General features: G+C 34.1%; 1 protein-coding gene across 1 annotated transcript in view; it reads right to left on the reverse strand.

Moving 5' to 3' along the window:
• Positions 1-20382, reverse strand: part of LOC123668313 (fatty acyl-CoA reductase wat-like) — a 65247-nt gene that overhangs the window by 14511 nt on the left and 30354 nt on the right. The window contains exons 2-3 of the mRNA XM_045602073.1: positions 17080-17278; positions 10924-11185 (exon numbers count right to left, since the gene is read on the reverse strand). Of these exons, the coding sequence (XP_045458029.1) occupies positions 10924-11185; positions 17080-17271 (454 nt within the window). The 5' untranslated portion in view covers positions 17272-17278. The remainder of the gene's footprint in view (positions 1-10923; positions 11186-17079; positions 17279-20382) is intronic.

Consider the following 20382-nt stretch of genomic DNA (forward strand, 5'->3'; position numbering starts at 1 on the left):
ATACAAATTATGTCAAATCTTATCGCTAGTAGGTAAACAAAACCAGAGACAGATAGCTTATTAAAAACGGCTGTTACTCTATGTCAATCAATGCTTAAGGATATATACTTCAACATACAATATATGTGTAAAGTAATTTAATAACTTTCATAAAAAGGTTGTCTGGTAAAGGTTGCAACAGCAATAAGGTCGCCTTTGTACAACATTTAACCTTTAGTGTTTTTGCTCACTGGTACTGAGGCTGGTTCCATCGTCACCATTCTACCACCGAACCGCAAGGTATCGCATGAGTCCGTACCGCTACGTGGTTGAAATCCCACGACCTCGCACTAAGCGTTTTGCTTCCTCTTTTTTAATACACACCGCAAAATTTTGGAATGCCCTTCCGGCTTCCGTTTTTCCAAATAATTATAACTTGGTTATCTTTAAATCAAGAGTGAATAGGTATCTTCTAGGCAAGCGCGCACTATCTTAGGCTGCATCTTCACCCGCCATCAGGTGAGATCGCAGTCAAGCACTTGTCTATATATTCAATTTAAAAAAAAGACTGATTCCACAAACAGTACCCTTGTAAAGTAATTTAGTAATTTTTATAACGGTTTGTCTGGTAGAGTTTGTAACAGCAATGAGGTCGCCTTTGTAAAATATTATACCTTTAATTTAATTAGTTTTTATTTTATATATGTGTATGTATCCGACCGAATTTCGGCCATGGCGACCACTTCGACCCCTTAGAAGGCTAGGCGCTGGTGCGCACGGAAATGGCTTATATAGTTGATTTTTGCAGTAAACTCCCTTGCACAAAGTGGGCAAGTGAGCTTACCGCTCTCATAGTTAAAGTGAATGGCGGCGAGTGGACGGTCCCTGATCTCATCGCGCTTGGCGTCGAGGTCAGCTAGTCGCTGCTCCTCAAATTCACCAGTACGCTCCCTCACGATCTCGCGCCATTCCGGTCGCTGTGCTGCCAAACTCTCCCATCGAGAGGGCTCTATATTGCATCTTTTCATGTGACGTTTCAGAACATCTTTGTATCTGAGGAGTTGTCCACCATGCTTTCGCTGGCCTTCCTCCAGCTCAGAGTAAAAGATGCGCTTCGCCACTCTCTCCTCCGTCATCCGTGATACATGACCGCACCACCGAAGTTGGCGACGCATCAAATATGCCTCAATGCCACCAACATTGGCCCGTCTTAGAACTTCGGTATTACGTACCCGATCGGACCATCTGATCTTCATGATGGTGCGCAGGCATTTTAGGTGGAATCGATCGAGAGTGCGTATATGACGACGATACACACACCAGGTCTCGGAAGAGTAGAGAAATTTTTTATTTTATATAACTAGATTGGCAAACGAGCGTATGGCTCACCTCATAGTAAGCGACTACCTACTACGGCCTATAGACGCACGCAACACCAGAATCATCGCAAGCGCGTTGGTGACCCCACCCAAAATTCCCACCTGGAGCTCTGGTCACCTTACTCACCAACAGGAACACAATACTGCTTGAAAACAGTATTATTTAGCCGTGATCTTCTGTAAGGTCGGGGTACTACCCCAGTCGGGTTGCATCATATTTTGGGCAGGAAATTTCTTGCTGTGCCCTACCTCAGTGTTATAATAATAATAATATAATAAATATCTACATAATACACACACGGTAGTCTGTTCCTACGGTAAAGAACTTAATGCCTGTGTTATAGATAACAGCCCCCAGACTCGGGGTGGGAATCGAACCCACAACCCCCGGAGCAGAAAGCAGGGTCACTACAAACTGCGCCACGGGTTATTCAAGTTTAATATGTTTGTACTCACTGGTACTGAGGTCAGCGCAATAAAGTTTTTGTCTTGTAATAAAAATATTTTCTGATCGCGACCCTGTAGAAGGTCAGAGCGATCAGTGCTAGCCGAGCGCTCAATATCTGCGCTGATATAAAAAATAAAATGCCTCATACTCATCACAAGATACCCATCTCTATCTAGCGCGGGCGTCCATATGAGCATGATAGAGATGGATAGTATTTCGTTTTATTATTAGTGCGAATAAATCCTTTTTTTAAGTATTCAGTACATTGAGTTGCGTTGATAGCGAAATACAATGAACAAAAAAGTCAATGAGAAATGACAAAAGAAAAAACAACAAAATTTTAATAAAATTTATTTTTATGTCTAAACAAACACCTTGAAAGTTGAACAATAAATAAACAAGGTACATTAGAAAATTAGCAATAATCTTAATAACATTCAGAGCACGACCTTCTCTACGACTCGGCTCGCCTTCAGGCTAATCCTTCCATCTGTGGATATTAAACATTATATTATACAACTGAACCACGCGGTTTCACTTCTCTTTTTACTCTTTCTTTATTTTTATACAGCCTACCTTTCTTAACAAACTGGCAAAAACAATTTTATTACTTATTTTATACTTTATTGTAAACGTCCATGTAAAATATAAAGTTAAGGAAAATGACTATATTCTAACTTACAAAAATGCAAAGCGGTATTATCGGTAATAGTGATTTATGAAAGACCTATTATTTTTAATGTTAGAAACAAATTGGTAACCACTGTGAAAAAAAAGACGTTAAAAAAATGAATTAATATTATTATATTAATAATGACAATTCTTTTATATGTGATTTTTTTCTTACATATATTTATTAAATCAATGTATAAATAGCGTCTATTTAAACTTTAAAGACATATATATATATATATATATATATATATATATATACTAGCTGTGCCCGCGGCTTCGCTCGCGTTGAAATCAGTGTGTCACAAAGTTGTCCTGACAAACTTCCAGTGAAACTCTCATCAAAATCGGCTTAGCCATTCCGTAAACCTTCCTCTTGAAGCCCTCTCTCCATTGGTGAAACCGCATGTAAATCCATTCAGTAGATTTTGAGGGAATCGATCACATACAGTTTTGGGGCTTTTGTTTTTATAATACATTAAAGGCCCGCGACTACGTCCGCGTGGTAATGAAGACATGCATTACTATTAAGATGTTTAACGCAATTTTTTTATTATTTCAGTCAGTTAAAATCCTTATCACACTGAGTAACTTTTTAAAAGGCACAATTTAGTATAATTTAATAGTTATTTTTATAAAACATCTCTATACACTACAAATTTTGTTTTATTTTCAGGCTGCAGTATAAATAACCTACCAGGTGAACTTATAGCTGCTGTGTATGTTTCATACAAACTATCAACCCCAATTAAACTCCCTTAGCGGTGGGATATCACAAAATCCGTTCTTAGCGGATGTCTACTAACTATAATCTACCTCCCTGCCAAATTTCATCTTTGTCCATCCTGGATGGATGGACCATCCAGCGGTTAAGTTCTCGTGATGAGTGAGTCCGTGAACTTTCTCTTTTATATACATAGGTTACGATGCATTATTTGGATACCTCCTCACCATCTATAGAGCATACATTTCAATTTCAAGTCTCTTACTTCAAAAACATAGGACTTTCATACAAACTTCCAACCCCCGTTTTATTCCCTCAGGGTTCGAGTTTCGTAAAATCCATTCTTAGCAAATGTCTATGCCCTATAAGTAACCTACCTGCCAAATTTCAAGTTTGTAGCTATTATAGTTTCGGAGGTTTCGTGATGAGTGAGTCAACCTACCATCCCCCGTTTTAACTCCAAAAAGGAGTTGATTTCTAAAGATACATTATTTGAACACCTTCTCATCATCTATAGAGCATACATTTTAAATTTCAAGTCTCTTACTTCAAAAACATAGGACTTTCATACAAACTTCCAACACCCGTTTTATCCCCTTAGGGGTCGAGTTTCATAATATCCGTTCTTAGCGGATGTTTACGCTCTATAAGGAGCCTATCTGCCAAATTTCAAGCTTGTAAGTGTAATAGCTTCGTAGATTCCGTGATGAGTGATTCAACCTACCATCCCCCCGTTTTAACTCCAAAAGGGAGTTGATTTCTAAAGATACGTTATTTGGACACTTTCTCGCCATCTATAGAGCATACACTTTAAATTTCAAGTCTCTTACTTCAAAAACATACGACTTTCATACAAACTTCCAACCCTCGTTTTATCCCTTTAAGGGTCGAGTTTCATAAAAATCAGCTCTTAGTGGAAGTTTACGCCCTATAAGGAACCTACCTGCCAAATTTCAAGTTTGTAGCTGTAATAGTTTCAGAGATTTCGTGATGAGGGAGTCAATCTACCATCCCCCGTTTTAACCCCAAAAAAAATGGATTTCTAAAGATACATTATCTGGACACCTTTTCACTATCTATAGAGCATACATTTTGAATTTCAAGTCTCTAACTTCAAAAACATAGGACTTTCATACAAACTTCCAACCCCCGTTTTATCCCTTTAGAGGTCGAATTTCGTAAAATCCGTTCTTAACGGATGTCTACGACTTATAAGGAGCCTATCTGTCAAATTTCAAGTTTTTAGGTATTATAGTTTCGGAGATTTTGTGATGAGTGACTCACCCTACCATCCCCCGTTTTAACCCCAAAGAGAAATGGATTTCTAAAGATACACTATTCGTACACCTTTTCACTATCTATAGAGCATACATTTTAAATTTCAAGTCTCTAACTTCAAAAACATAGGACTTTCATACAAACTTCCAACCCCCGTTTTATCCCCTTAGGGGTAGGATTTCGTAAAATCCGTTCTCAGCGGATGTTTACGACCTATAAGAAGCCTATGTGCCAAATTTCAAGCTTTTAGGTGTTATAGTTTCAGAGATATCGTGATGAGTGAGTAAACCTACCATCCCCCGTTTTAACCCCAAAAGGGAGTTGATTTCTAAAGATTCATTATTTGGACACCTTCTCATGATCTATAAGGTATACATTTTAAATTTCAAGTCTCTTACTTCAAAAACATGGGACTTTCACACAAACTTCCAACCCCCGTTTTATCCCTTTAAGGGTCGCATTTTGTAAAATTCGTTCTTAGCGGATGTCTACGCCCTATAAGGAGCCTTTCTGCCAAATTTCAAGTTTGTAACTGTTATAGTTTCGGAGATTTCGTGATCAGTGAGCCAACCTACTATCCCCCGTTTTAACCCCAAAAAGGGGTTGATTTCTAAAGATAAATTATTTGGACACCTTTTCACCATCTATAGAGCTTACATTTGAAATTTCAAGTCTCTAACTTCAAAAACATAGGACTTTCATACAAACTTCCAACCCCCGTTTTACCCCCTTAGGGGTCGTTTTTCATAAAATCCGTTCTTAGCGGATGCCTACGTCTTATAAGGAGACTACCTGCCAAATTTCAAGTTTTCAGGTGATATAGTTTTGGAGATTTCGTGATGACCTTTCGCATTTATATATATTACTAGCTGTGCCCGCGGCTTCGCCCGCGTAGAAATCAGTGCGTCACAAAGTTTTCCCGGCAAACTTCCAGTGAAACTATTATCGAAATCGGCTTAGCCGTTCCGTAAACCTTTCTCTCCAAGCCCTCTCTCCATTGGTGAAATCGCATGAAAATCCGTTCAGTAGATTTTGAAGGAATCCATCACATATACTTTTGGGGACTTTGTTTTATAATACACTAACTGTCGCCTGCGACTACGTCCGCGTGGTTATGAAGATATGCATTACTATTAAGATGTTTAACGCAAATAATTTTTTTATTTCAGTCACTTGAAATGCTTATCAAACTGAGTAACTTTTTAAAAGGCACAATTTAGTATAATTTAATAGTTATTTTTATAAAACCTCTCTATACACCACATTTTTAGTTTTATTTTCAGGCTGTATATGTTTCATACAAACTATCAACCCTAATTAAACCCTCTTAGCGGTGGAATATCGCAAAATCCGTTCTTAGCGGACGTCAACTAACTATAATCTACCTCCCTGCCTCATCTTTGTCCATCCTGGATGGATGGACCATCCAGCGATTATTAAGTTCTCGTGATGAGTGAGTCAGTGACCTTTCTCTTTTATATATATAGATTACGATGCATTATTTGGACACCTTCTCGCTATCTATAGAGCATACATTTTAAATTTCTTTTACTCCTAAAACATAGGACTTTCATACAAACTTCCAACCCCCCGTTTTACCCCCTTAGGGGTCGAGTTTCATAAAATCCGTTCTTAGCGGATCTCTACGCCCTATAAGGAGCCTTCCTGCCGAATTTCAAGTTTGTAGGTGTTATAGTTTCAGAGATTTCGTGATCAGTGAGTCAACGTACCATCCCCCGTTTCAACCCCAAAAAGGGGTTGATTTCTAAAGATACATTATTTGGACGCCTTTTCATCATCTATAGAGCGTACATTTTAAATTTCAGGTCTCTTACTTCAAAAACATAGGACTTTCATACAAACTTCCAACCCCCGTTTTACCCCCTTAGGAGTCGATTTTCGTAAAATTCGTTCTTAGCGGATGTTTACGTCCTATAAGGAGCTTTCCTGCCAAATTTCAAGTTTGTAGGTGTTATAGTTTCGGAGATTTCGTGATCAGTGAGTCAACGTACCATCCCCCGTTTCAACCCCAAAAAGGGGTTGATTTCTAAAGATACATTATTTGGACACTTTCTCACCATCTATAGAGCATACATTTTAAATTTCAGGTCTCTTACTTCAAAAACATACGACTTTCATACAAACTTCCAACCCCCGTTTTACCCCCTTAGGGGTCGATTTTCGTAAAATTCGTTCTTAGCGAATGTTTACGCCCTATAAAGAGCTTTCCTGCCAAATTTCAAGTTTGTAGGTGTTATAGTTTCGGAGATTTCGTGATCAGTGAGTTAACGTACCATCTCCCGTTTCAACCCCAAAAAGGGGTTGATTTCTAAAGATACATTATTTGGACACTTTCTCACCATCTATAGAGCATACATTTTAAATTTCAGGTCTCTTACTTCAAAAACATAGGACTTTCATACAAACTTCCAACCCCCGTTTTACCCCCTTAGGGGTCGAGTTTCGTAAAATCCGTTCTTAGCGGATATCTACGTCCTATAAGGAGCCTACCTGCCAAATTTCAAGTTTGTGGGTGTTATAGTTTCGGAGATTTCGTGATGAGTGAGTGACCTTTCGCTTTTATATATATTATTATAGATATATATATATGGAATATATATATGGAAGGACGCCATTTTAAGAAATATTTCGCTTGGTCACGATCATTGGATAAAAAAAACTTTATAAATATAATCCGTATCCTTTTTTGAATATTTTAATACTTTATTGAAGGTTCTATTTTAGAAAACTACGATTAGGTAGTTAAACTTTACGAATTTGACCGTTTGTAAGGTAAGACAACGTCTGTCGGGTTTAGTATTGATTTTATTGATAAAAATCATATATTATCTAGTTAATTTTAAAATTAGTAATTTATTAAATAAAATTCACATTACTTCTACGACTCTTTTAATAAATTTAAAAAATATATTAAAAGAGTCATAGAAGTAATGTGACTAACCGTTTGCCCTTTTTAGTGTCAAAGAAAAAAAGGCTTAAGAGACTAAACGTTTTAACAAATAGTGATAGACGTTTACTGTACCTATTGTATTATTTTAATAAATACAATACCCAGATAATACGTAAAAAAGTATATAAAATTATCTCATGCAATAAAAACATTCCCTTTATTAATTAATAAAAAAAAACAAACAAAAACACACAAAAAATACACAAACACCCAAAAAGCGTCATGTCAATCTCACTGACACGTCAGTGACGTTACAGTACTCACAAACAGTGTCACGTCACTAAAAAATCACTTGTCGAAAATCTCATCACTGTTTCAATTTAATTTCGATATTTTTTGTTCTGATTTAATTTCAAATTGAATTATAATCGATTCACAAATATTTTGAAACTTCAAAAACTATTTTAAGTAAAATGAGATAGTAGAAAAGCTATTATTCTGTATATGATTATTTATTATAGTTGTATTAAAATCGTTAATATAAGATTTTAATTTATAACTTTATGCATTTGTTAATTTCTTTCAAATGAATAAATGATTACTTTTTTTCGAATTCATTTAGAGTCTGCAATTCATATCTACTCTTCTGAAAATTTCCAAAACTAAAACATATTTTAAATTATTTTTATATTTTATAAGGTTTTAATGAATAGTCATTTGTCAAGTTCTTTGAAAGAAAAAATGTTGAGTGTTTTCCCTGAATTCATTCAGAGTATGTAATTTGTTATTTACTTTTTTAAAAATATCTCACACTTATGCCACTTTTAAATAATTTTCACATCTAAAAATATACTTTAGATCATAAAATACTAGCAACCCGTCAGGACTTGAGATGTATAATTTATAAAAAGAGAGGTGGGAAATTTTAAGTTGTAGAATTTCTTTGTAAGCAATGTTGGCAGTTAACATTTTGTAGGCGTTTTTGTAGACAGCGAGCGGTCGTACGTCAATGTTCACTGTACACCATCGATATATAAAAAACCCAAGAAGGTTTTAAAGGTTTTTTATAGATCAATGCTGTACACACTAATATTCAGTGACATACTTTATGACTCAGCGCCCCGGGTCAATAAAATTTTGCTTAAATTTATTACTGACATTCCATAAATTAATCGAGTTAAAGGAAAAAATCCGACATACGTTTCGGCAAATTTTTTTTTTTAGCTATCCATAGTTGTAAAAATCGATTAATTTTTCACATCCCCAGTACGTATGCTCGGCTTGCGCCGTCCCTGGCGGGATGCCGCCCCGAACCATGGCCATTTTGACCCTAGGGTAAATACGCCAATGCTAATACTACTGTATTGTATATATTTTGTCCATCAGATAGACCTCATCAGATAGACCTGGGGGGTTGAATTTTACACAATAAGGATTGGCCTGTATATGCCACGTTAATTTATGATTGGGTATGATTGCAAAGTATAATTTTTTTTATCTAAAAAATTGAATAGATTTTATTGTATTATAAAGATTCCTTGAAAAATAATCTATCAAATGGTAAATATGGCAAAAAATCCACTGGCTACATTCGTTTAGATATACATATACAAACAAACGATCAAAACGAATTTATTTTATACTATGTTACTACTGTGAATCACTATTATAAGTATTTTCCATTGACAATTCAAGATGACGTCTATCTATGGTATTCTTAGACGTTCCATGCTAATTCATGTGAATAAAACATTAATTATTGCGTCTATGTGAACAATTCACTCGACAATAACAACACTAACTTTTCTCTGATTTTCTTTGTTCTCTTTCTATATAAATAAAATGAATCGGAAAAAAAATATTCGTTTTAAGATCTTTTTTAGATAATAATATAAAATCAATCAAAATAATTTTTGTTGCTATTTTTTTAACCGACGATTTTGCTATTTTTTTTTTTTTGAGAAAAGGACGAGGTTCTGAATATTACTTTAGAACTTTTTAGTGGGTGGATCAATTTCGATGATTTTCCTTAATCGAAAGGTAGTGCGTGTCATGTGGTCCCATTTAAATTTAATTGAAATCTGACAAGTACAATACGAGCTATGTCTAATAATACGTATTTACTTGACTATTTTTTTGTCTATCCTATGTTGTATTACTTATCGATTTTTAATTGAAGTGGCTTTTTTTTCATTTGCTAGCAAACACAATTATTAAATATACTTAATACAGAGCTGTCACGGTTCTAGTTTCTGTAAAGAGAAAAATATAAGCAAATCGAATGCTACTATTTTGTTTTCATTAATAGTCGATCTTTTATAAATCTCATTTAATACTCAGTATGAAAACTTAGATAATATATCTATGTACTCGTATATTATTATCTCGTAGTTAATCAATTACAGAATAATATGCTTTATATATTAAATAATTTTAATCGAAATATGTGATTTCATAAAGTTTATTTCAATATAATATTTATATTAGCATTGCAAAACCTTCTCCACTTTAGCCTAAACCTATACTTACAAAGACGTGCTTTAAAAAAATAAGAGATAAAAAATCAAGCTCAAAATCACACAAATAAAAAAATGCGGAAAACTTACCTCAAAAAGAAACTCCAAAAGCACAGAAAAAAATCACACAAAAACCATGCAAGCACACGTGAAGACAATAATTTTACCCGACTGCAGCGACGCCTCGAGTACTGTTTTTGTGTATTAAATGTTTAAATATGGTTTGTAATATGAAAAAATATTTAAAACACACTTTTTTATTGCTTATAAATCATTTTCCTTGGCGAAGGTTTTTTTTAAATATAGTTACTATTTGAACGCCTTTAAAATATTTCGTTATTTTTTGGTTTGTGCATTGTTGTCCCAGTAAATATATATAAAAGACAAAACAATTTTTTCGTACACCCGGTCGTCGACAATGAGTAAGACAACTATTCACGTGATTAACACAGTAAAAAAGTTACTGTTGGCAGGTAGAAACAAAAAAAAAATGTATACAAGAAATTAAATTTAGAACAGGGAAGTCGGAATTATGAAAATAGTGCTTTGTTTACATTGCACAGTACGGCATTGATACAAGGAGCAATGTAATGAGCTATGAGTAAAAAATTTTTTATGAGTCATAATTAGTCGTAAATAATCTTTAATCTTTTACAATAAAAATCCAACGCGTTTACGTAAGAATCCCACATTTTGAAAAATCTCATGTGAGATTGGCAGTTGGGGGAGAGGGTTGAATAAAATCTCACGACATCTCACCAGGTGGGAGGGAGGGACAGAAAATTTAAAAAACACCTCACGTAATTTATGGACGCCCCTTACTGGGGGTGCTGAGTAAGAAAAGTTTATTTATAGTATTTTTTTTTTGTTGTGTTTTTTTCCCAACCCCCGACACAGGTAATCCTGTATACTAGATACAGTTGCATGTAAAACATTTATTAAATAATTTGTACCTTTTGATGTAAAAAATTTGTAATAAAAAATTACACCTAAACCAAAGCACCAAACACACTCACCTTTACCCAAAAACCCGGTACCACCAGTCACAAAAACACACTGATCCTTATAAAATTTCTGGATATCCGTTTTATCCGCTTTACCCTTGGTAAGTTTTTGCTTTTCAGCCTCCTTTGCGTCGTTCTGGTCTTCCTGGGAGTAGTAATCATCTAGCTGGTTGGCTGATACGAATTCGTGGTCTTCTGAGAAGTCCAGGATCGGTGCTGTTGGATTCATCGCTTGGTTTTCCACTTCTGGTATGCGTACTGAGGTTTCTAAGTCCTGGAAAATTTTACAAAATGTTTCATTAATACTTGCTTAGTAATATGGACAATTTATGACAAGAACTCAAAATATGTATTTTGGCTAGCCCGTTGGCGCAGTTTGTAGTGCTTCGCTGCTTTCTAAGCCACGGGTTGCGGGTTCGATTCCCGCCTGAGTCTGGGTGTAATATTTGTATTTATATATTTATATATGTATTATTTCTATGTATATTTATCAAAAAAAAACATAGTTATAACAGTCGGCTGTTACCTGTAATACAAGCATTAAGTTGCTTACCATAGGAACAGATGACCGTGTGTGTATGTTATGATACGTAAATGATTATTAATAAGAAGACATCGAATCTTCGATATAAAAACATCTTTAAAGTATTTAAGATTTTTAAGATTTAACTGAGGTAGGTCACAGCAGGAAATTTTCTCAAAACATAGAGCAGCCCGACTGGGACTAGACTACCTTACTGAGAAAAATGGCTCAATAGCCAGGATCATCTAAAGTTTCTTCCCAAAAAAGAAAACAATATTCTGCTAATATGAACAAGAGTGACGCAGTAACTTCTAAGGTTTCTATACAAAAGGTTAAATGACATTCTGAAAGAACCTAAAGTCTTAGTATTGTTACGTTTGCAATGAGGATAGAGTAGCAGACATGAGACTATGCTTTTTAAGTAAAACTTACGTCCACTAAGACTGCGTTGGGTTAAAAGAAGATACTGACAAATTTATATTAACTCGTTTATCTATGAATGATCTCAAATCTTACTTTACTTAGAAGATCACAGCTAAATATTACTGCTTTCAATCAGTGTTGTGTTCCTGTTGGTGAGTAAGGTGACCAGAGCTCCTGGGGGGAATAGGGGAGTCGGCAACGCGCTTGCGATGCTCAGATTACAGACGCCTATAAGCTACGGTAATAGCTTACCATCAGATGAGCCGTACGCTTGTTTTCCGACCTATTTATATAAATATAAAAATAAAAGATAAAATAAAATAAAACCATAAATTGAACAGGACTATTGTAACATAGCGTGACACCAAAATTCCACAATAACTGAAAATCTCTTATTACATGAATTTCTCTATTTAAAAGATTAATAACTTTATATTACAGTGTTGATTCTGACAGGCTTAATGAATATCAATTAGTATTACTAATTTGATCGTGTCCTAATGCCGTCATAATAGTGTCATAAAGGTCACTATCATTATCATTTTAAAATGTTTACACTGTTTAACAGGCTAATGGCTTCGGTGTTAATTTGAACAGGTTTAAAGGCAGCGTTATAATAGGGCCAAAAATATAGGTTACTAGCTGTGCCCGCGACTTCGTCCGCATGGAATTAAAAAAAAATAGTTGTTGTTTAGTTAACAGGGTTATAAAATAAAATCAAAATCTAGCCTACTCGTACGTTACTCCTTATTACATCAGCTATATGCCAGTGAAAGTCTCATCAAAATCGGTCCAGCCGTTTCGGAGATTAGCCGGAACAAACAGACTGACAGACAGACAAAAATTTCATTTTGGTATATGTACCGTGTATAGGTGTATACATACATACATATGAATTTAGTAAAAAGCGGTTATTTTAATATTACAAACAGACACTCCAATTTTATTGCATGATGATGCATTTTTCGTAGTGTCATCAAAAATATTCAAAACCAGCACCTACAGATTTATACACAAACCCACACTAATACACCTTCGTCTTACATGCACACCTACACGAACACGCATTCACCTTTTCATGTCTCACACTCACCTCTAACTGCAGTGGAGGGGACGGAACATAGCCGTTTACTTTTTATTACGTTCTGTTATTTTTTAAATATAGTGTCTAGTTATGTATTTTATAATGATTAATATCTTTATATATCAGTGTGATCCTATTTTGGCCATATTTGTACATTATATTGTAACATACTATTGTAACATAACGCTGTCGGATTGCCTATAAAATAAATAAATTTGTTTGTATAGATTTGTACATATAGATAATATCACAATGCTAACGGACTAAAGACTTGTGTTGTTTGATTATGTTTATAATTCTACTAAATCGATCGTGTCGTAATTGCATCATAATGGTATTATAATGACAGCGTATCATTTCACAGTGATAATTTTGTTTGTTTTCGACAGTTTTGATACTCTACTTAAGATGCATACTTTTTTTACTAAAAAAAAACTCATTATAAAGCACTACCGACCACTTTATATAAATTTATAAAACAGTTAAGTTTTTATAATTTTTCCTTTTCGCGGTTAATAAATTAAGTCTTAATAAAAAAAAGCCCGCTGCATGCGATTCCCCACATGACGCGCTTGCCTAATTAAATTATTAACATACCAAATACCTATAACTTGTAACATTGGTTTAAACTGCTAACATTACAATACAACTGCTAAAAAATTATTTTTATGCTTATAGACGTTTATTGTTTTAACTTTTAATTTTTATTTGTTATTATAACATATATTATATATTTGGGTAACTTTAAAAATATATATACAATAGTTATATGGTAATAATGCTGTAGGTCTAAGTCCCTAATAATGTACGAAAAATGTGCATTCACAACCAACTTAAAATTTTTGAAAAAAAAAAATGTATATATGATTTTTGATTGAAAAACACCAGTTTTCATAAAAAGAATTATTAAAATCGGTATACCGAGTAAAAAGGTATTACGTAACATTCATAAAAAAAATCTTTAAAAAACATAAACAAGGGCATTAACCTTGCAAAAAATAATCTTCTAAGCATTTGCAAAAAGTAGACGTCAATTGATTCGTTTCCGACCTTGTATTAAAAAAAAAAACTTTAACATTTAATCTGTGATATTAATCAAATTTGAAAGTATGAAAAATTTGCGTCATAGTTACATAAATGTTTGCAAATTTTAATAACATTATAGATAGACAATTATATATAATTTAAATATATGTATGTATGTTTGTAGAAATTTCTATATGTATTTTGATTAAACTTTATTACTCTTGCTCTTGCGTTGGGTAATCTGGAAGAGAGGGCTATTTAGTGATAAGATCGCCCACTGCACTATATGTATCTAGAATTAAGGTTTGCTATGTATACTATCTTTAGTTGCAATAAAGTGGTTTATTATTATTATTATATTTACAATGCGCGCGCACGCCGGCACAAATAACCCTGAAGTTAGCTAGTCAACGAAGAAAAAGTTAGCAACGTGAAGTTAGCTAACCGATGAATTATAACTTCTTACGTGCGTACATACATAAGTACACACACACACTTTTATATTTGTACTTGTATATCTTTTTAAGATGGAATAAACCCCAAGTTTTTGTTAACTTACGACTCGTTAGCTAACAGTATTTTTTAGATTTCGGCACAACAAAAAACTAAAACTGCTCATCACTACCTAGTATAAAACAAAGTCGCTTCCCGCTGTCTGTATGCTTAGATCTTTTAAACTACGCAACGGATTTTGATGCAGTTTTCTTTAATAAATAGAGTGTTTCCAGTGGAAGGTTTATATGTATAATACATGCATAATGTAGTAGAAGAACACTGATAGTTTTAAAGGTTTCTAATGTGATGTCGTAAATAAACACATTTTTGCGTTTACATTGCAAACGCTGGCTGAACCCTATGAGATAGATCAAAATAATGTACTACAGTATTGTATACCGTAAGAGGTCTACAAAAAAGTCCGCAATGGTATATGTCTGTCTCTTAGGGATAATCCACAATTACCTGTTTCTAACCTTTACTTTTTACGAAAAATTATGGCTTATTTACGAAGCAATTTAAGGCATTAATCCTTCTCCAATTAAGTACCTTAAATACATTGTACTTTTCACTTCAGCCTATCGCAGTCCACTGCTGGACATAGGCCTCCACAAGTTCGCGCCAAAAATGGCGTGAACTCATGTGTGTTGCCCATAGTCACCACGCTAGGCAGGCAGGTTGGTGACCGCAGGGCTGGCTTTGTCGCACCGAAGACGCTGCTGCCCGTCTTCGGCCTGTGTGTTGTAAAGCAAGCAGTTGGATGGTTATCCCGCCATCAGGCGGATTTTTAAGTTCCAAGGTGGTAGTGGAACTGCGTTATCCCTTAGTCGCCTCTTACCACACCCAAGGTCAGAGAAGGGGTGGCTATATTCTTTACTGCCGTAACTACACAGCAAACATTACATATATATGTACATTTAATATAGATACATATTACGCCTTACAACATGTAATTTAAATGAATATATTCGATGATATGACAGATTTAAAATGCAGAGACAACCATAAAGACATTCTGTAGTATATTTAGTATCAGCATTGCACTCGTGCGAAGCCGGGGCGGGTCGCTAGTAATTCATAAATCATAATTATTTAAATGTCAAACTAATTTAATTTAAGGAACTAAAATATCGAAAATATTACAACGTTATTCTAAAAGTTGGTCATTAAATTGTATTATAAAAAAGGTTGTACCGCTATTAATAGCCTTTTTTATACATGATCTTGACCTTATACTAGGTCGGTAAGCAAGCATGCGCCTGGTAAATGGTAAGCGATTACCGTAGCCTATAGACGCCTGCAACGCCAGAAGCAAGCGCGTAACCGACCCTACTCCCAATCCGACTCAAGAGCTTTACCTTATTCACACAGAATCACAACACTTGAAAGCAGTTTTTACGAGTATTTAGCTGTGATCTTCTGTAAGGTCGAGGTATTTCCCCAGCAGGGCTGCTCCAGATTTTGAGCAGGATATTTCCTGCTGTGGCCCGTCTTAGATAACTTATATGACGTAGACTAGATGACCCACGTTGATTGACTAGTTGACCCTGCGTTCTTCGTACAACAATTTTTGCGTGAATATTTGAGCGTATGTTCCTACATTTCCTAAGATATAAACTTGAATCGTCCGTTGGCGTAGTTTGTAGTTGCCCTGCTTTCTGCTCCGCGTGTAGTGGGTTCGATTCCCGCCTAAGTCTCGGTGTAATATTTGTATTTATATATGTATTATCTCCATATATAAAAAATAAGTATACCAGCCGACAGTTACCTATAACATAAGCATTAAGTTGCTTACTTTAGGAACAGACGACCGTGTGTGTAGTGTGTAGATATTTATTTATTTATTAATTTTTATTAATTTTTAAAAGTAAAGTTACCACCCGTTCGGAATGTATATTCTGCAGAGAAGAATCGGCAAGAAATTCCGCTGCTCTTTAATAAGCTCTGCTAATTAATACATAAATGGTGTTTTAGTACGACATTAGTAATATCTTGCATGAAATACACCGTCCCTGAATAGTAAGTTATTTTTTGCGTAGTCGGTTTTTTTATATTTTGCATATATTTGTTTTACTATATTAAAAATTGTATACAAGTGTGCAAAACGCGGACATAAAGCCAATACAGCCTTATCTACCAGTCGACCTTAAGACGTATCAGAAAAGAGTGTGTGCTCTGTTTCCTCCTATTAAATTATTAAAAATGTTCCATTAAATGAGTCAAATTATGAGTAATTAAAACAATAAAATTCAAATCTATAAACAAATAAATAAAATTGGAGTGTCTGTTTGTAATATTAAAATATCCGCTTTTTACTACATACATAAATATATAAATAAATATTTATATTACACCCAGACTCGGGGTGGGAATCGAACCCACAACCCTCGTAGCAGAAAGCAAAGTCACTACAAACTGCGCCAACGGGCTAGTCAAATAACAATCACTAATTTTTTTTTACTTGTTAATTCAATTTGAATGTGCTTTTGAAGCCATTTTGAATAGAGTTATTTTGATTTTATTTGATTACAAGATACGAGCCGAAAAACATAACCCCTTGCTAGCCTAATTATAATACAGCTATAATTTTAATAAACAAAATTAAAATTATACATACATGTAAATTTTCCTGAAGTTCCTTGCTTAGTTTTCTTACGTTCTCCAATTCTCTCAGCTGTTTGTCTGAAGGTTTCCCGTACACGTCTATCCTGATGGGCTCACCCTTCCGTTGACCCTCCACCCACTTCGCTATATTGTCCTTTGTCAAAGTGGTTTTAGCCAGCGGTGTTTCTTCTAATGAAAAATTCATTTTTTTTCTTCTGTAACAATTGATTTGAATTAATAATTTTCACTAGTATGATAATAAAGTGAAAACAAACAAAGAAATTGGTTGTCTTTAAATTCGGTTTACGGCCAAAGTCATAATAATCGTCGTGCTAACGTCATAAAGAAATATTGATGAAAAACTGCATTCTTTTATGAATGGAATTAAGTTATTATCACTGAATTATTGCGGATTGCTAGCACTGACGTCACGCGAGAGAGAAATGTCACAAGCCAACCCTTGGGCCGATCGTGCCTCTCTGTCGCTTGATCCTCGCTCTCGCTTTCACGCTCAGGCTCAGGTGGAACGTGACACTTTTTCGTGCGTACATCCGGTGATTATCACATCACAAACGTTTTTTAGCGTAGAACTACAAATGAATAATTAGTAACTAAATATCTTTAACAGCAATGAACGTATCTACATTTACTACCTAGCATCTGCCAAAGTCACTATGAGTTTAAGTACATATTTGGCCATTGCTTCTATCGGTGTTTGGAGCATGCGCAGCGATGATTTTAGAATTTATGAAATGACGAAAATCTACCCCTCGCGGGCTTTTGATCTATTAGCGCTTAACGTGGTCTATGTATGCCTACAATACTAAAACCCTACCCAGGCTTTTCTCGCTACCTAACTATACCTCACCTTATATAAATAAAGTCTTTATTACAGGCAAAACCCATAGTTTACACTGATTTGAGTGCAAATAAAAACGTGGCTCATATATATGTAAGTAGCGACTTCTGTACGTCCATCTTTTTTTACAGTATAAGTAATATATATTGTAATAATAATAGTAATATATACATATTATATATTAAAACCTTCTTCGAAACGCTGCACCTTTTGGTATAAGTATTATTTCGATCGGTTCAGTAGTTTTCGCAGTATAGCCGAACAAAAAAATCGGTTCTCAATTTAATAAGATAGAAATGTAAAGAAATAGGTACATAACAAAATACATCAATCGTTAAACTGAGTTACACGGTCATACAACACTAACCCTGGGTTTTCCGTACAAAGTGTATTCATAAAAACGACAAAAAGTTTAAGTAATTAATGGTGGAGATGTGATTAAAAAATTTTTATTCATATTTCATGCTCGTATATAACGTAGATCAAGGTGCAAAGACTTCGGCCTTATTCGTGAATTTTATGAATATAAAAAGTTATGTATCTAAAGAATTGTTGTTATTGTCATTATCGAAACATTTTCCTGTTTTTTTTTTTCCATCAGCGCTACAATAATTTCGTAATATGCACATATTTATTCAAGACTTTGTCTATCTGTCTGTTTGCTTTGTAATTTGTTACTTTTAATTTTTACACTTTTAATTAATTTTAATTTTGATTTCAACCGTATGGTAAGCGGTTACATATGGACGTCTGGTTAGTAGTGTAATAAGATTTACAAGCTATCTCAAACAATGATATAATAAATCTCACCTCGCAGACATCCGCTTAGAACGAATTTTACGAAACTCGATCCCTAAGGGGGTAAAACGGGGATTGGAAGTTTGTATGAAAGTCCTATGTTTTTGAAGTTAAAGACTTGAAATTTAAAATGTCTGTATTTATTATAAAGAACTTTTAAAATCGATCCAATCATTCTTAAGTTTATATAGGCTACATTACAAAAATTAAATTTTTGCATAGAAATATTAAAACCATCTTCATACGACCTTGTTCTTCAAAACACATTATTTTTACAAACCTTGTAACAGTTACGTTTAAAGATTTAAAGAAATTAAAAAAAAAATGTTCTTATTGTATACCTGTTTTATAAGGAAATGATTAGACACCATAAGGTCATAGGCTTGACCTTAATATGATGATTGGCGTCAAATACGTACACAAATGACCTTAGTACATAAGTCATATTTAGAAGTAACTAGCCACGTCTTGCGATTTCACCCGTAGTTACCGATCCCGTGGGAATTTCGGATAGGAAAAATCATCTCCATTATCAAAATTATATTTAATGATTCTTCATTCCAAAGCTGATGATGGTGCGATTTCAATTTAAGCATGATCTGACGATTACTTTTAGAATTATACCTAACAATGTTTGTTGTACTATATTTGTCGAAGTGAAATAATGTCTATTTTTTAAGTCTTAAACATTATTTGGAATCGGTTACCTAAATACTGTAAAAAAAAAAACGTAGACAGTCCCTTGTGTTTTTATTAAACATATTAATTTAAACTAGTGGTCACCCAGTGTTCGAAATTCGAACATAATTCATTTAAATTATAACTTCGAACATTATTAAGGTTCTGTTGTCAAAGACTATACTTCTGTAACAATAAACAAAAGAGTACCTATATAAGCGTGTGTGTCTCAAATATAGGGTATTGTGTGTAATATTTTATTTATTTATTTAATCTATATTTTAAGCATAATTTTAAAAACATATTAACATTCTGCACTCCTTCTCTATATACTCGTAATCTATAAAACATGTGCGAAATTTCGTACTCCTCCGTCCGCGCAAGCGGGTAAAAAACGGGTGCAAATTTTTTGTTTCACGTATTAAGATACTCAAGTTCACTTCAATAATCAATAACAAACAGTGGAATAAATTTATCGACATTGGCACACATTGCTAAAACTAGCTTATATTTTTTTACATCAAAGCATTACACGCTCATACGTTTTAAAATATTAATAAAAATAATTAATAGAACAAATATAGTTGTAATGAAATTTCTAAAGTGTAATAAAATAGTAGTTTATGCAACTGTCATAAAATGAAGGGTATTAAAACACGAGTGTGAGTTTATGAAACGAGCGCAGCGAGTTTCATAATAGTAACGAGTGTTTTAATACCCGTGTTATATGCAGTTGCATACACTACTTTATCTTCACTAATGCAATTAATCAAACAACAAGAGTAAAAGCTGACAATAGTTTATTTATAATAATTGTTCAAATTTTGGATGGTACAATTTTGAAAGTTAATGTTAATTATTGATCCAGCAGCTGTAGCGGTCGCGGGGCAAGCAGTAGAGCTCGTAGACGGAGTCGGAATAAGTTATTAAGTATATTCTTTTTCATATAATTTTCTAGATTTTTCTGCCAAAAGATTGTGA

The sequence above is a fragment of the Melitaea cinxia genome, chromosome 30 (genome assembly GCF_905220565.1).
Source record: "Melitaea cinxia chromosome 30, ilMelCinx1.1, whole genome shotgun sequence".
Lineage (NCBI taxonomy): Eukaryota > Metazoa > Arthropoda > Insecta > Lepidoptera > Nymphalidae > Melitaea > Melitaea cinxia.